At 49.2% G+C, this 17093-nt stretch overlaps 1 protein-coding gene across 4 annotated transcripts in view; it reads left to right on the forward strand.

The window, feature by feature from the left end:
- The first annotated feature begins 1108 nt into the window (after positions 1-1108).
- Positions 1109-17093, forward strand: part of HK1 (hexokinase 1) — a 68835-nt gene continuing 52850 nt past the window's right edge. The window contains exon 1 of one of the 4 annotated variants that reach the window (XM_036265613.1): positions 1109-1281. Coding sequence is in view for 3 of the 4 variants with exons in the window: in XM_036265610.1 (XP_036121503.1) it covers positions 3637-3705 (69 nt within the window). In the remaining variant the exon portion in view is untranslated. Of the gene's footprint in view, positions 1282-3514; positions 3759-7077; positions 7239-17093 lie in introns of those variants that run through there. The other 3 variants (XM_036265612.1, XM_036265610.1, XM_036265611.1) reach the window with 3 other exon arrangements.

The following is a 17093-nucleotide window of genomic DNA, read 5'->3' on the forward strand; positions in this document are numbered from 1 at the left end:
CTCTGCAGAACCAGGGTCCATGTGCCATGCTTTACAAATCGAACCAAGTACAATTCAGTACCCTGGGGGAGAGGCTCCATAACGCAGGACCTGAACCCATCTGTGACTATGGCATCATTGGGCCCCAGGTGGAATCAGAGAAATAAGGACAATATGGTAAAATGAAGATTTCACCTTATTGGGGTGACAGCGTGGTTTGGAGCCTAGCTCTTCCACTCAGTAGCCTTGTGACCATGGAAAAGTCACTTAATTTTCTTGTGACTCAGTATTCTAAACTATAAAATGGAGATATAACTAGTATCTACCTCACTGGACTGTTCTGAGGGTCACATAAATTATTAAGCCCTGGCTGGTGTGGCTCAGTTGGTTGAGAATCATCCCATGCACTGAGAGGTCGCTGGTTCAGTTCCTGGTCAGGGCACATGCCCAGGTTTGGGGCTTGATCCCCAATAGGGAGTGTGCAGGAGGCAGCGGATCAATGTTCTCTCATGGATGTTTCTACCTCTCTCTCTCCCGTCCTCTCTTTCTAGAAATCAATAAAAACATACTAAAAATAAGTGATTAATATAAGTAAAGAATTTAGAACAATACCTGGCATGTAGCAAGTTCTACCTAAGCACAAGCTGTTATTATTAACAAACAGTCCTTATTTGTATTTCTCTTGGTTAAAATTTCTTTTCCTTTAGGGACATATGGTGGTAGGAAATGGAAATTATAACTTTAAAAAAAGTATCCTTTCATAACAAATTAGAAGATCCAGTGCCTAGTTTTCTGTTTGTTTGTATGTTTAATTTGCTGGGCTGTGAAATTCCACAGCCAGAAACCCTGCCCAGGAGTTGGCGTGAGCATTTCCCTCTATATTTTGGTGTTAATTCTAAGGGGCAGGACGGAGGAACTCTTGTTGGCCCCGTGATAGCAGTTGTGTATGGGCACTGGGGAGAACTATTCCAGGAAACCCAGGGTAACCAGCAGGGTCATTGAGATTTCTCTGTTCCAACAAGATACGAGCTTCCTCTGGGGAAGGAGTCCGCCTGAGATAAGCAGCAGGGCAGGTCTCAGCAGTCTGGTTAACCCTCCTGCCTTCAGGCTGTCATTCTTTATGCCTAGGAGACTCCTCAGGTTCAGACGCAATGGAATGAGGATGAGATGTCCAGGAAGTGACAGAGCCAGACTGGCTTTCCTTGGCTCCCCTGAGAGACTCTCATCCCCAAGGGGAGTAGAAGCCTTCTTGGGACAGAAGCTGAGAAAGATGTCTCTGGGGACAGGCCCTTTGTTAGCCAGGTAAACAGGTCAGGGTTGAACAAGAAGCTGGCAGGCAGGGGTCTGAGAAGGTTGAGACTTGGGTGATGCAAGAGAGGTGCCTAGGGTGCAAGATTTGGATTTTCACACCTAGGCACCTCTCTTCATTCATCTTAGTCCCAGCCCTAATACCCGAGGCCTTCTTCCTATAAATTCCAGTTATCGGTTGGAAATTTAAATGTCTACAGGGCCAGTCAGCAGTGTGTAGTGAAGTGGGTGGGCTGGGTGGGGCCTGGGGCAAGCTTCAGCACCCCTGTCCTGTCTGAAGGGGCCAGTGGGCCCCCAGTTCTAGCCGATTGTTGCCTCAATAACCTGTGTGGCTTAGACCTGTATTTTAAAATGAAATCTCCTAATTTTCAAGTGTTGGCTCACATTTAGAAAACATTGGTGGGCCAAATAAGGTATGTTGCACACCACTTTTAACCTGGTGGTTGCCCGTTTACAACCTCTGTTATGATGTTGTCAGAGGGCAGAACTTTGGGTAAATGAAAGAGGAAAGGAGACAGGCTGAGAATGTCATTTTCCAAATCCATTACCTCCAGGGCTGGGCGCCTGGGCCTCCTCGCCAGCCTTCTCCTGCAGGAAACAGACCTGTCTGCAAAATTAATGAGAAAGTAAAAATGAACTTTCATCTCAGTGGCTCTGGGTCTGCAGGGTCACTAAGACCCAGGAGAAAGTGCCTTCAGCATTGCCCTGGAGAGACTGGTAAAAACGGTACGGGCCAATTCAGTGCAGAAATTTCTTCCAGGTGTTCCCCCGCAAAGTTAGGATCTAAATCAGTTGTCCTCAATCCTGCCAGCAACTGAGACTCACCTGGGGAACTTTAAACAAAATTTTTTTTCCCCTTTATTGATTTTAGAGAGAAAGGAAGGGAGAAGGAGAAGGAGAGAGAGAGAGAGAGAGAGAGAGAGAGAGAGAAACATCGATGAGCGAGATCACTGATTGGCCGCCTCTTGCATGCCCCTGACTGGGGATCGAGCCCACAACCTGGGCATTTGCCCTGGCTGGGAATCAAACCAGCAACCTCTTGGTGCATGGGTCGACGCTCAACCACTGAGCCACACCGGCTGGGTGAACCTGGAGAACTTTTATTTTTATTTTTTAGGGTACGTGCCCCTAGTGGGAACCGAACCCGGGACTCTCTGGTCCGCAGGCCGACACTCCAACTGCTGAGCCAAACCGGCCAGGGAGAACCTGGAGAACTTTTAGAAGGTGATCTTTGAACTGCACCCTAGATCAATTCAGCCATCTCTGTGGCTGGGTCCTGGGTATCAGCATCTGTAAAAGATCTGCAGACGGGTCTCCTGTGCAGCCAGGTTGTAAACCCTGGCTCTAAGTAATACAAACTTGAGGTCAGGTTCCCTTCCAGGTGCTTCTTTTCAGAATGCACCCCCAACCCCCGACGACTGTGTCAGGGTTACACGATGCTGCCATGGTGGGGCACTGGCTTTAATTTTTATTTTTTCATTGTCTCTTTTGAGACTTTAGATAAGCTCTATAATCTCCATAACCCTAATGACTGATTAAGTGGGGATAATGGTATTTGCCCTTCTAACCTCAGCAGCCTGTTATTGAGAAATGAGGGAATAAGTGAGAAACTGCTCTGTTAACTGTCAACATTATGAAAACGCTGCTGTTAGAAGTGTGCTCCCAGGTGCTGGGGAGCAGCTTCGATCCACCGGATCCACCAGAGGGAAAGTGGGCGGTAACACTCCTAGTGCCGGGTCACATGGCAGTGGCTACACTGACAGCTTGCAGTCTCCTACCGGCAGGTGTGTTTGGGGAGGGGGGTGGCAGCCTGGCACTGTCTGACCCTAACCCTCTTCCCTAACTTGAGAGAAGCACAGCGAATGAACAAAGAAACCCAGGGGATTTCAGGGAGAGGGGAGGGCCATCTGGAGGGTGAGGGCAGGAGACTTCTGGAAGTAGACTTCCTGTGGTTAAGGTCTTGGCAGCTCTTCCCAAGGACCCAGAGAGTAATCAGCAAGGGGGCTTAATTGAGGTCTAAGAGCTATGTGACAGCAAAACGAGGCAGAATAATAAAGAAGAGTATGAGGTGATAACTGGCCTGACAGAGGGACACAGGCTCAGCTCTGAACCCAGTGTGGTACACGGCAGTGCAGCGTGGGCTCTGCCTCAGGACGATGTCTGATTGGGGCAGATAAGGCTGGCCCCCTGGAGACAGTCAACGGTATCAGGCAGTTTGTCATGACTCAGTGTTACTTATCTGAGGCCAGGCTGCAGTGAAGTGGGAAGGATGGACAGAGTACTGGCTGGGCATCAGAACTGGGTTTGAGCCCCAGCTCCACATTCTACCACAACCCGACACTGGGCAAGATGGCGCACTGGCTGTGTCTCAGGTTCTGCACCTGTAAAGAAGAGCCTTGGTCTAGATCTATATGGACTGTGAGTACAGTTCGATTTTGCCCTGTGGAGGTGCTAAGGCCTGGGAGTCTGGGGTGAGTAGTCACGGTCAGGGAATGCTTTATGGGGAGGGTGGGTGAGCTGGGCCCTATGCCGGATAGATACTTGGTCGGGTGGAGGTGAGTGGAGAAGGCAGGGCAAGCAAGGAAATGTGAGCAGGGTCTCAAATGGAATGGACATGGTGGAGGCTGAGGACAGCGGGAAGTGGCATTGCTGTGACCAAAGGTGAAGGAAGAGATAAGTGAGGAAGAGTGAAGTCAGATTACAGAAGGCCTCAGGCACCAGGCAAAAATGTTTAAATTGGCTCTATCAGGAAGAAGGGGGCCACCAGGGGTTCTGGGACAGGGTTATGATGTGATTAGCAGGACAAATGTAGCCTGGACCTCAGAGTGACTTGGATGGTGAGAAGCCAGGAACTAAGGAAGGCAACTAGAAGATTCTTGTAATATTTCTGGCATAGGGTGATGAGGATGGGGGTTGGAAGGAGGCAGTGGGTCAGGTTTAGGGATATAAGGAAATACTGATAGGCCCTGGGGCCTGGTTACATTCAAGTGGTGGGGAGGAGTAAGTCACCTTGAGTAGTTTCTCCAAGGCCAGGGAAGAGAAAGCATTGGCAGCCTCCCTGCCTGCAAACAGAACATGTCAGGATAGCTTGGCCATTGAGAGGGTCAGCTTCAGCCTGGCTCAGCTCAAAGATCTCAGTTGTAATGAGAGCGCCATGGTAGTGCTAGCAGGGGCCTGGGTTAAGGGGTACGTATGCTCCAGATAACTGACTGAGCTGATTCTATCTTGAGCACCAGGCCCTATGATAGATTTGGGAACAGAGTGTCAACATAAGAACGTCCGTCTAAACCTCTAGAAAATCCTTTTGAATTTGTTTAATTCAAACTGATGACATATGCCTGGAGCAAGATCTAAAATGCTCCTGGTGAAAGCAGTTTTGAGCTTCTTTTTTTGCATTTAAAATTAAGGAGGGGATTGGAGAAAGTAAAGCAGAGGTTAAATTAGAGGATAGTTAAGATAATGTGCTCTCTTGAGGGTTAATACCCACTTGGCGGAATCTTCTAGAATTTCAAAGGTGTGTTAACCTAGATGCACAAGAACATTGGATTGGGTTGGTTTAAAACATTTTACTAAAGAAATTATAGGCCTGGGGCATGACTACCTTCCCTGAGCAGCCCTATTAGAAATTTATGATCAGATCACCCTGTGAGGTTACTTTCCATAGAACCCTTTTTTTGGGTCCACAAGAGCAATTAGCAAAGCACAGTCTTGATCCTCAAGGAGCACCCAGCCTTGTGAGTCTAGCAGAATCACATTTGCAAGACTCAAATGGCACTTGGGAACAACCAAATTGTTCTCATTCACCCACTTTTGCTTTCTGGCCATGTAGGTAGTGTAAGTGTTTGATGGATGCCAGAAAACCTTTCTGTTCCTGGCTCATAGTGATATTATCAGGGAGGTAAGTCCAGGTTTTGTGGAGCTTAAAGCTTAAATAATTTCAGGGAGCCTCTTTGGAAAATAATTCAAAATTACAAATATAAAATTGCTAGGCCCTCTCAGGGCCTAGAATGGGGGGATACAAGTGAGAAGCCCTGAAGTTTAAACTTCATCAGCTCCCCAATCTTATAACGCCTACCGTTTATTAAGTATATATTATAAATGGGTATTTAATTTGTAGTACATATTCCACAACAACCAAGGGGGTGGGGGGAGTGGGCATTAGTATCTCCATCTTGTGGATGAGGATGCAGGCTCAGAGAGGTGACTCAGGATGTCACAGTCATAAAGCCAGGGGGTGGGGGCTGTGCTCTGACTGCGGGATCTGGGGCCTTAAGGGCTTCATCTGAGGTCTTCTTCAGTTGGTAACGGCAGTGGTCAGGCCCCTGATGTTCCTGAGGAGAGATATCCTGGATCTAAGCCATCTCCCAATTCCCACTTTATCTTTCCAAGGCTTAGCCAGGGGCTCTCAGGATTCAAGGCTGGGGTGGAGGTAGGGGGTGCCATTTAGACAACTCTAGCCATCTTAGGGCACCACATGGTGCAGCTTTGGTCTCAGGACCATGGCCTATTTAGGCAGAGAGCTACATACGACTTGGAGGGCTGTAAACCTCAAGGGTGAGCACCGCTCTGAAAACAGACCTAAGGTCTAATCCCAGATCTGGACCTCTTGCTTGTATAAAGTCCCACAAGATGCATGACCTCCCTGCACCTCAAATTGCTAATCTGTTGAATCAGGGTAGTAACCACATTGTATTTTGAGCTCATTACATATCATCTCCGAAGGCAGTAAAGATCCTGGTGTCTGGCACACAGAAAGGAATACTCTAAGAATCGAAAGATTGCTATCAGTCCTAGCAGCAGCATAAATACCTGATTGCGCATCTCCCCTCCTCCATTTGAAACTGGCTAACTTCCTCTGAGGAAGTAAAAAAGGTGGCATCTAAGAGGGGCGCTGAAACTGTCCCCCTAACCTTAGCGAGCCTGGATGCCTTAGAAGAAGTGGAGGTCTGTTAGGTGGGGACCTGCGGCCCAAGTCCCGCCAGCCCTCGGGGACAGAACTGTTGATTGGGGGAGAACAGGTGGCAAATCGTTCTTGGTTTAGCAATACAAATCCACCAGCCGGGGATCAGGCCGGGCTGGCCCGAGGCGCCACAGCACAAGTGGGCGGGCTGGGGTCGGTGATGCACTGCGCGTGGGGAGCCGGGTGGCTCCACGCTTGGCCCCTTGCGCCCACGGAGAGCCGGCTGGCGCGGGGACCGAGTGCAAGGAGGCGAGGGCTCAGGCTGGGCTCCCGCTTCCGCCGACACAGGCCCAGCTCGCTTTCCACGCCTACTTCTGCTAGCCCCATCCCCGCGTTTCCCCAAACACGGAACTCCCCGGGCGAGCCCACATTTCGAGGAAGGGGACCGCCCCTCTGGGCCGCCCCTCTCGCAGCAGGCCCTCTTCGGTCGCTCATCCGGGCAGTGCCGGATGCAGTGCCTTCCTCACGCCTCGCACTTCTCCGCTGCGCCCCACCCGGCCACGGTGCCACCACGCGTGACGGTGCGCGCCCGAGAGAACCTCCCGCCCCCGCGCCGGCTCCCTACGTGGAGGACGTGCAAGGAGATGCCGGTCCCGGGGGGATATCGCAGCGTCGCCCTCCCCTTTCCGGAGCAAGAGGGAGTGGCCGCCGCGCCCCCCGCCCTGGCCGGGACACCACCTCCTGGCGCTGCGGAGGCGCGCGGCAGCCAATGGGCATCGAGGAGGTGGGACTGCTGGCGGCTGCCAACCTCCTGGCGCGGGAGCGCGGAGACGGGAGCGCGCGAGCCGCCGCGCCCGGGCCGTGGGGGAGGAGCCGCGGGAGTTGGAGGAGGAGCCGCCGAGCAGCAGCCCGAGGACCACTGCTCGCCAAGGCTGCGGAGGACCGACGTTGGTCCCACGCCTGACTCCTCGCGCCCCGGACCGCCAGCATGATCGCCGCGCAGCTCCTGGCCTATTACTTCACGGAGCTGAAGGATGACCAGGTCAAAAAGGTGAGCCGCGTCCGCGCCGCCGCCCAGCGCTCTGGCCGCGCCGCTGCGTTCCGGCATCCGCTTTGCGCCGCAGCCTCCATCCTCCCGCGCCTGGCCTTCCCAGGCAGCACTGGTTGGACCTTGGGCGGTGGGGCCAGGCTTCGCCCTTTGATTCTCCCAGGAACTGCCTCGGTGTGCGTGTGTGTGTGTTGGGGTGGGGCGGGGGGCGAGGGAAGACCCCCGAGACGGGGCTGCTTGCTGCAGTGTCCTTGAAACGGAGTGTGGATGTCAGATGAGGCCACGGCCGTGCGGGGAGGTGGCCTGTCTTTACAAGGGTCTGAGCGCCGTGGGCGGAGTAGTGATCGCAGAGATGCTGGGGAGCTGAGCGCGCAGCAGGCCTGGGTGCTGACGGGAGGCCAGGCGTCCCATATTTGGGGTTCCGGGCGGAGGGCGTCCAGTGCTCCGGAGAAGCTGTCACCCCAGCTCTTCTAGCTGTTGCGGTTGCTTCTTAATCTGACGACAGAGTTACCGGCCTGGCTTCCTGGAACGCAGGGGAAGCCACCGGAAACTTTGCTCATAGGCCTCAGGACTGGAGCATGGCATGTCTGAATGGAATTTTTTATTCCTCTACGTGACCGCTCTCTTAAAGCTGCAATTTCCAGCCAGTCCAGGGAGCTCAAATAAGAGACTGGTCTTTTGAGTTGAGTGGAGGCTTTGACATGTATGCTGTGACATGTGTGCACTTGCACATGGTTGCATCTCCCAGGTGTTGCTGCCTTTGGCATATACTATAAAATGCTGTCTGCTGGCAGGCCTCAAAGATGTCTCTCTCGCTTATGCCAGCTTTGCCACCATGTTTTTGAGAAACAGCTTAGGCTGTAGGGAAAGACCCATCAGTGCCAGGCGTAGCACAGCCTCCTGACCCACCCACACCCTAAATGGGTGATATTATTGCTTGGAAAGCTGGGATGGACAAGCAAAGTCAGCCTCACTTTAGAGTTCAAACAAGGGAGTGTTACCTACAGGTGAGAGGCAGGAGCAACAGGCCTGGATTTTCTGCTGTATAAGCCACATGTTCAGTCTCTTCCTATCCACCTAACACAGCCCCTTCCTTTGGTACAATAGGAAGCAAACCCGATGAGGGTGACCTCATCAAGGTCACACAGTGACTTAGAGGCAGAGCCAGGGTGTGACCCAGGTCTCCGCCTCTCTTCACTGGGAACTTGACCAGCCTGCTCTCGAAAATCAGCTGAGGGGGAAGTGCTGAGACAAAGGCCCTGGGGATGCTGCTTGAATCCTGGATCCAGTGCTGAGTGGGGATTACAGTGGGGTAGTTAGGAGACAGGCCGGGGAATCCGCCACCGTCCCTCATGGCTATAAATGACAGTGGCTCTGGAGTAGTCAAACCATGGCACTCATGCTTACCCTGTGAAGCACCCTGGAGCTTCCTTCTGGCCACTGAGCTCAGGGAGCTGTGCATGCCAACATGTGCATTTCATGGCTTTTCTTAAAATGGTGTGTATCAGTGATGGTCTTTCTATTTCACAGTGGGAATTTAAGGCCTGGATGAGTTCACTGCTCTCTCCCTACACGTGGTGCCCTCTGTAGCTCAAGACAATAGGTCCCTGGGGGAGGAGGGGCACTCAGATGACCTTGGAAGCCAACAGCATCCACACCCACCACCATTTGTATGGTCTCCAGGGCTGAGTTGGGTTGAGGTTAGGACTGCACTTAGTGGGACCTGTTTTATCAGGCACACAGTGTCTACTGTGGCCCCAGAACTCTCCATTCCTCATGATGGCCTGATTCATGTTCTATCCCCCAGGCTCCTATAGACATCTGAGTATGTGACTTCTGAATCAGTTAGTCCTCAGATCCCTCCTCCTCTGAGATTAGGATTCTGATATTCCTTCCCTGCCCTCTTCTGGCCCCAGAACCTTGCTGGAGAAGGTCTTAAGGCCAAAGCGTCTACTACATAATATTATTGGTCAAGGAGATTCATAAAAACAAGATGGCCTTCTTGCACTGATGACTTCTCATACTGCTCTACGGTGGGACTGTGGATTCCTGCCAGGGGATCGATCACCTTGGCCTGCATTATGGGCCGTGTGGCACTGCCATCGTGGGTGCAGTTGCTGGGAAGCTGCCTGCCTGGGCCTCTTGAGCACATAAGCAGGCACTTGTTCTTTTTTTTTTTAATCCTCACCCGAGGATATTTTTCCATTTTTTGTACAGATAGAGTGGGAGGAAGAGAGAGGAAGGGAGAGAGAGTGAGAAACATCGACGTGAAGGGACACATCGAGTGGCTGCCACCCGCACGACCAACCAGGGCCGGGGACAAACTGCAACCGAGGTACATGCCCTTAGCGGGAACTGAACCCGGGTCTCTGGACCGCAGGCCGGCGCTCTAACTGCTGAGCCAAACTGGCCAGGGCAACAGGCACTTGTTCTGATGCCCCAGTCATCTTTCCCCACTCCCACCTGTGCACATGCTGAGGGACTGCATCTGCCTTCTTGGGACTCAGGACTTATTAGAGACCAGCCCTTTCTTCCTACCCACCACTGACTGCAGGAAAAGCTGAGTGGGGGATGAAGGCCTCCAAGCCCTGTTCCTCCTGTGGGAGCTCGGCCTTACCTATGACCAGACGGGTACCTAGTGAGAACAATTGTGGGCAGCCATGATGATTCAGCCCTTCAGCCCTAGGCAGTGTTCAGGGCTCCAGAGACAGCCTTGGCATCCCCTGCTAACCCTTATCCATCTTCTTGCCCTCTGGCCTATCTGTAGGAGGAGGGGAGATGGGGTGATGCCAGGGAAGGCTTTCTGGCATTGCTCAAGACACAAAAATGATCACGAAAAGCGTATTATTTCTCTCTCCATTGTCTATGAGATATGTCAGTAATTCAACTTCATAAATATATCCTGGTTTGAAACAGGCCAAATGTCTGGCTCCCCAGCCTGGAGCCCCATTTTCCAGACTGTATCTGCATATTATTGAGTAATGGAGTCCTGTGAAAAGGGTATCCTGGCATTAGACTCAACTAAGCACAAAACATAATTTCCTTTCACTCTTCTAGTGCTTTTAGGAGGAAAAGGAGGCACATGTGTGCTTGTGAAAGATTCCATTCATCAGAGTCCTAGACATCTGCTAATTCTGCAGCTAGAGACAGAGTCCTTTGACCTCCAAGTAACTTTTAACATTCCTCTCATCTCACCAGCTTCTTCCACTCAGTGTAGCCATTAGAAACCTGCAGGAGAGTGAACTCTTGCTTAGTCCTCTGTTCGTTCAGAAAAGGAAGATGAGTCCAGCAAGGTCAGAAACTTGGCCTCTAAAGAAAGATGACTTTCTTTTCTACAGGATTGTCAGAATGGTGAGCAAAATCCACGCCAGTGGATTTTCTCTGGGTGGCATTCCTCTGATCCTAAGTGATCCCCACTTGCAGGCATGATTAGTCCCAAAAGCCAGAACCCAGGAATCTTCAGAGTGCTTGGCCAGGGAAGGTGGGGGAGAATATGCTTAGTAATTAAAGGGCTACCCAAGGTCTTATTTCCTCAGAGGCCCATGTGTCCCAGCTGCAAAAGCAAGCATTAAAAAATGCCCCTATTGCTCACGGGTGAGAGAGACGAGTGTTAGAAAATTATGAAAAATGTCTCATGCCCCTTTTGGTATGGCATTATACAGATATCCAGGAAGAGCCTCTCACTCCTTGGTGAACATTCATTTCATAATCCCTGTCCTCTATACCTTGGGTGTTCCTAGGAGTTTTCCCCCAAGAGAAGCCCAACACTTCATTTGGTTTGGTAATTTGAGGCTGTCGTGAGGCAGTAAACTGGGAAAGTGAGTAGGTATGAGGGACTTGCACATCTGGCCATGCTGCGCTGTCCTCCCACGCTCCTGCTGTTTGCTGGAGAAGGCATGGGCAGCTTTCTCCTAAAAAGACTGATTTAACATAGCTAGTACCATCTCCCTGTGTGTCTGCAGTCAGGGATTCCTGCCTGATAGACTTAGCCACTGAGTCAGCTCTAAGCACGCCCGAGGAGGCCCCGGGGGAGGTACTGGCTGAAGAGGCGGCCATACACCTCCGCGTCCAGGAAGCAGTCATGTCTGGACTGCTGGCACCTGCTTTATTGATCTGAGGACCTTTACAATCAAATCCGATCATGGAAATTCAATGGTTTCTTCAGAAAATGTTTAAGTCCTTTATGAGTACTGTGTTAGGCGGGGGGGCAACTATGAACCTGGTTAAAAGGGTCACTGTTCTCATGGAGTGTCAATGAGTTTTTGCTGTCGTATGATAAGTGCAAAACATAGAATGCCAAGGAAGTAGATAGAGGCCAGTGGTCAGATCTTGAGAAAGCAATAGCTTAGAAATTGCTTAAAGCCAGGCTCTGGGTGTACAAAAGAAAATATACTTAGAAACTTTATAAAGGAGAGTCAAATGGATAGTTACTAAAATGTAGTTTTTCTTTCTCTTGTTAATGGTTTGAGCATCCCCCAACACTCCATGGGTGTCTTGTCAGATACTAGTTAGGTGTGTGCGTGTGGGAATGTGTGTATGTCAGGACCTGAAGCACTGTCCTGGTGTGTCCCAGGGCAGGTCCCTCCCCCTCGCAGCTCCTCCCCCGGTCATCCTGCCATCTCCCTGGTGTGCTGCAGACAGAAGGCAGAGATTTTATTCCCCATTTAGAAACAGGGACTGGAGTTCCAGAGGAGATAAGTGACTTTCTTAAGGTCTTAAGAATATCTGGAATGGGATCCAGAGGGCTATTCTTGCTCCCTCTGCTTATTTCCTCCAGGAAAACCCACCTTTGTTGATTTTAATGATTTCCTTTGGAATATGTATACACGAGCTAATTTTTTATTATGAAATTGTTGTGGTACATAAAAAATATCCAAGTTGACAAACATACAGGCGTGTATCTGCTCTTCATTTGAGAAATGAAACTCAATTATTACATCACAGCTACAACTGAACCCCCTTCTATCCCATTTCTTTCTCTGTCCATAGCTGGCCCCTGTCCTGAATTTGGTGTTTATCATTTCCATGCATGATTTTATACTTTTATCACATATCATGTATCTATATGTAGTGTTACTTTATATGATTTTAACCTTTTGTAAATGAGGCTATCCTGTACGTATCCTTTTGCAGCTTGCTTTTGTTAGCTCAACAGTCTACTTTGGGGATTTTTCCCCATGTTCGTCCATATAACTCTGTCTTATCGATTTAAGCTGCTGTATGCTCTTCATTGTGTGAGTACACCACAGTTAGTATATCTAGTCTTCTGACGGGCTTTGGGGTTTTTAATGTTTCCAGTTACAGTCTTGTGCGCATCTTCAGCACACCTGCACGTTTCTTTGGGCTCTAGGCGGTGTTGAGGGTGGAAATGGTAGGTAGAGGAGTGTGTACATCTTCCCATTTCCAAGATTTTGCCAAGTTGCCGTCCTCCATTGTCACACTCCCATCAGAACTTTGTACAGGCTCCTCTGGTTTCACCCAGCCCTTGGTACAGTCACACCTTTGAAGACGTTTGATAATTTTTAAGGACTCTGCTTCTTCTCAGTTATTTCCATTTACATTGCAGCATTCAAGCTTAGTTTTATTTTTATTTATTTATTTTTTATAACCTGCATTTCACCGTCCTTCACCAGTCTGCTAAACTTAAAAATTTTTTTTTTTTTCTTTATTGATTTTAGAGAGAGGAAGGGATAGGGAGAGAGAGAGAGAGAGAGAGAGAGAGAGAGAGAGAGAGAGAAACAGAGAGAAACATTGATTGACCGCCTCCTGCATGCCCCCTACTGGGGACTAGGCCCACAACCTGGGCATGTGCCCTGACTGGGAATTGAACCAGTGACCTCTTGGTGCATGGGTCAACTGAGCCATTTCTTAGTTTTACCTTATCAAGCAGAGCCCTTGTCGCGAAGGGTTACTAGACGAAGTTGACAGCGCTCATTGTGCACGGGCCAGCACCACTGACTGCTGACGCGTTTGCACTGTGCTGGGGAGGGGAGCAGATGCAAGAAGGGCTTGTGAGCACCCTCCGTGGCCCGCTGTGATCCGGCATGAATCTGTTAAACTTTTTGGGGAGTTCAAACACACACGTGTGCGTTTGCCCACACACCCTCTCTGTTCCTGAGGGGCTCTGTCTCCGGCAGGGTTGGCCGGCTTATCAGTCCCTTACGCGTGCCCAGCTCTGTTAGACAAAACTCAAGCCAGCAGTCTCCCCCAGACTGTCTTCCAGCAAAGGAGAGGGTGGCTGCGCCCCCACAGCAGGGGAAACTGAAACTTGAAGTCTGCAGCTCAGCCCTTTGCAAACAGAAGCCAAGGGAGAGGTCCATTTCTGCATGAGGCAGAAAATGTCGGAGCCCACGTACCTGATCCCAAGCTTGATTCCAGGCTTGCAGATGTGGAGAACGGAGGGTACCTCCGGGGGAAGGGTGTGCTGAATGCCTCCTAGGGGCCCGTTTGTTTCCTGTCATAGGCCCTACCTAATCATTAATGTAATGACACTAATTGAAGCCAACATATAATGCCTGTCACGTCTGCTGCCAGGTACTATGCTGAAAGCATCACCCCCCCACAGCGCCCCTCTGAGGTGGGTACTGTGATGATCTCCACTGTTGGATGAGGACTTACATAGTACACACAAAAGCTAGCCAGCATTCAGACCCAAGTTGGATGGCAGAGTCCCTGCTTTTATTTTTATTTTTAAATATTTTTATTTTTAAATATAAATTTTTAAACATTTTGAGAGAGCGAGAGAGAGGAAGAGGGAGAGAGAGAGAAACATCGATGTGAGAGAGAAACATTGATCGGTTGCCTCCTGCACACCCTCTACTGAGGATTGAGCCCGAGACTGAGGTGTGTGCCTGACTGGGAATTGAACCAGGACCTCTCAGTCCATAAGATGAAGCTCAATCCATTGAGCCACACTGGCAGGGCTCTTTTTTTATTCTTTAATGTACCATAGTAAAGTAAGATGTTAACCATGGGGAAACCTGCCCGGCCGATGTGGCTCGGTGGCTGAGTGTCGACCCATGCACCAAGAGGTCGCTGGTTCAACTCCTGGTCAGGGCACATGCCCAGGTTGTGGGCCTGATCTCCAGTGGGGCGCATGAAGGAGGCGGCCAGTTGATGTTCTCTCTCATTGATGTTTCTATCTCTCTTTTCCTTTCCCTTCCTCTGTCTCTCTAGTATATCAGTAAAGGAAAAAAAATTAAAAAACAAGACAAAAAACAATGGGTAAAATCATGTGAGGAATTTTGGGACCACTTTGTACTGTCCTTGTAATCTTTTGGTAAATCTAAAAATATTCTAAAATAAAAGATTTATTTTAAACATATATACCTATTTCTATTATTGCCAATATAAATAAATATAATTGACATTTGTATCTTCTCTCCAGACATTTTCCTAACCTGCTTTTATTTTTTAATCAAGATATAACTCACATACCATAAATTTGACCACTTAAAAGTTTACAATTTATTGGTTTCTAGTATATTCATAAGAGTGTACAACCATCACACCATCTAATTGCAGAACATTTTCAGCGCTGCCGAAAGAAACCCCATATCCATTAGGCAGTCACTCCCCATTCCTTCCTCCGTCCAGCCCCTGGCATCTGCTAATCTCCTTTTTTTTTTTTATAAATGGATTTGCCTCTTCTGAACGTTTCATATAAATGGAATCACACAATACGTGGCCTTTGTGTCTGGCTCCTTTCACAAACTATGATGTTTTCAAGGTTCATCCAGGCTGTAGCATGTACCATCACATCATTCTTTTTAATGCTGAATAATATGCAGTTGTATCGATATAGCACATTTAAAAAAATTTATCTTAATTGTTGAAAGAATCCAGATGTCACTCCTTTCTACCCCCATTGACCCCGCCTCCCCTGTCCCACCCCCCTCCTGCCATCCCCACACTATTGTCTGTGTCCATTGGTTATGCATATATGCATATAAGTTCTTTGGTTTATCTCTTCCTGCCCCCCTCTTCCCTCTGAGGTTGGTCATTCTAACAACCAATTTGTACTTCTTAACATACCACATTTTGCTTATGTGTTTGTCAGTTGATGAACATTTGTGTTGTTTTCATTTTGGGCTGTGTGAATAATGCTGCTGTGAACATTTGTGTACACATTTTTTTGTGTGGACATATGCTTTCATTTTTCTTGGGTATATGCGTAGGAGTGGAATTGCTGGGAGAGCCCTGCTTTTATCCACCTCGAGGAAGGCCTCATCTCCTTTTAGAAGTGAGGAAACTGCCTGGCCTTTGTGGCCCAGTGGATGGGCGTAGTCCTGTGCACCAACAGGTCACTGGTTCCATTGCTGGTTGGGGCACATGCCCGGGTGGCAGGCTCAATCCCCATTGCGTGTGTGGGGAGGGCTGCAGGAAACAGCGATGTGTTTCTCTCTCACATCGATGTTTCTATCTTCCTCTCCATTACTCTCTCTAAAAAAGTAAACACGTATTTAAAAATTGGTTAGAAATGAGGAAACTGAGGCCCCACGTGGTGAAGTGACTTGTCAAGTGGTAGTGACAGGAACACTACCAGGTCCCCTGACTCAGAACCCAGTTCTCTCATTAGGGGAACAGATCTAAGAAGAGAGAGAGTGGGGGAGGGGCAGAGCTGGGTGCAGGACCCTTCAGGGGCTCTGACTCCCATTTCTCCTTCCTTCCCAACGTCCTCAACACCAGCACACTGGTTGGTGGCTGCCAGTTCCCACCCCCTCACCACTCAGCTGCTCAGTGTCCAGCAGCTCCCTTTACTTGGGAAGGAAATTGGCCCAATAAAGTCATTTACAGTAAAATCTTAGGGATTGTTCCTGGTTTTCACATTTCTCCCTGTACCCTTTTTGTTTGTCCACCTCCCCCATTCTTGTTTGCATTTAAAAGGACCTCCGGGGAGCCCACTGCTTAACCTACAAGGACACCCCCTAATGCTCTCTAGAATGCCGGCTCCTAGCATTCTCCTCCAGCCTCTGCCTGGATGTGCTGTAGGCAGCTGATTTCCTTGTTTACTGACACATGGGTTTGCTTCCAGCCTTTTTCATTCTGACTCATTTCTCTGATGTCCCCTGGTGTCTTCTGGGACCCTCCCTGGTGGGTGGGGTGAGTGGAGTAGGAGAACAAGGCCACTGTTGTAATAAACACACCTCCTCACCTTCGCAGAGTTCCAGTTACAGACTGTTTTCACCTGCTTTATTTAGTCCTTACAGCTTGGATGTAGGTCTTTCCTCCTGCATCTTACATGTGGGGCAGGCGAATTGACATGATCTTGAAAGCAGTAGAGCTGGGATGGAACACAGGTCACTCTGACACTAGTGGGTATCTCTCGCTGTGCATGCAGAACCAGGACTGTCATCCAGGGCTCCAGAGTCCACAGCAGCGCACTGTGGTGCTCTCCAGTGGAAACCATCCCCCAAGGCTCCCACGATGATGCCACTGGAGTGACAGAGAGCTGCACTGTCCAGAACAGTGCCACGACCCACATGTGCTACTGAGCACTTGCTATGTTGCGAGTCTGGTTTGAGGTGTGTTGTTAAATATAAAACACACACAGGGTTATGAAGACTTTGTATGACAAAAAGATATATAACATAGCTCATTAATAATTTATAAAATATTGATTATGTGTGGGAATAATATTTTGGATATATTGGGTTAAATGTTATTAAAATTAATTTCACTTGCTTTTTTAAAAATGTGGGTACTAGAAAATTTTATTTTTTAAAAAATTGAATCTTATTAAAAATTTTTTTTCTTTATTGATTTTAGAGAGAGAGATAGAAACATGGATGAAAGAGAACATTGATTGGCCACCTCCTGCAGGCTCCCCACTGGGGATTTGGCCCACAACCTGGGCAT

The sequence above is a fragment of the Molossus molossus genome, unplaced genomic scaffold (genome assembly GCF_014108415.1).
Source record: "Molossus molossus isolate mMolMol1 unplaced genomic scaffold, mMolMol1.p scaffold_m16_p_17, whole genome shotgun sequence".
NCBI lineage: Eukaryota > Metazoa > Chordata > Mammalia > Chiroptera > Molossidae > Molossus > Molossus molossus.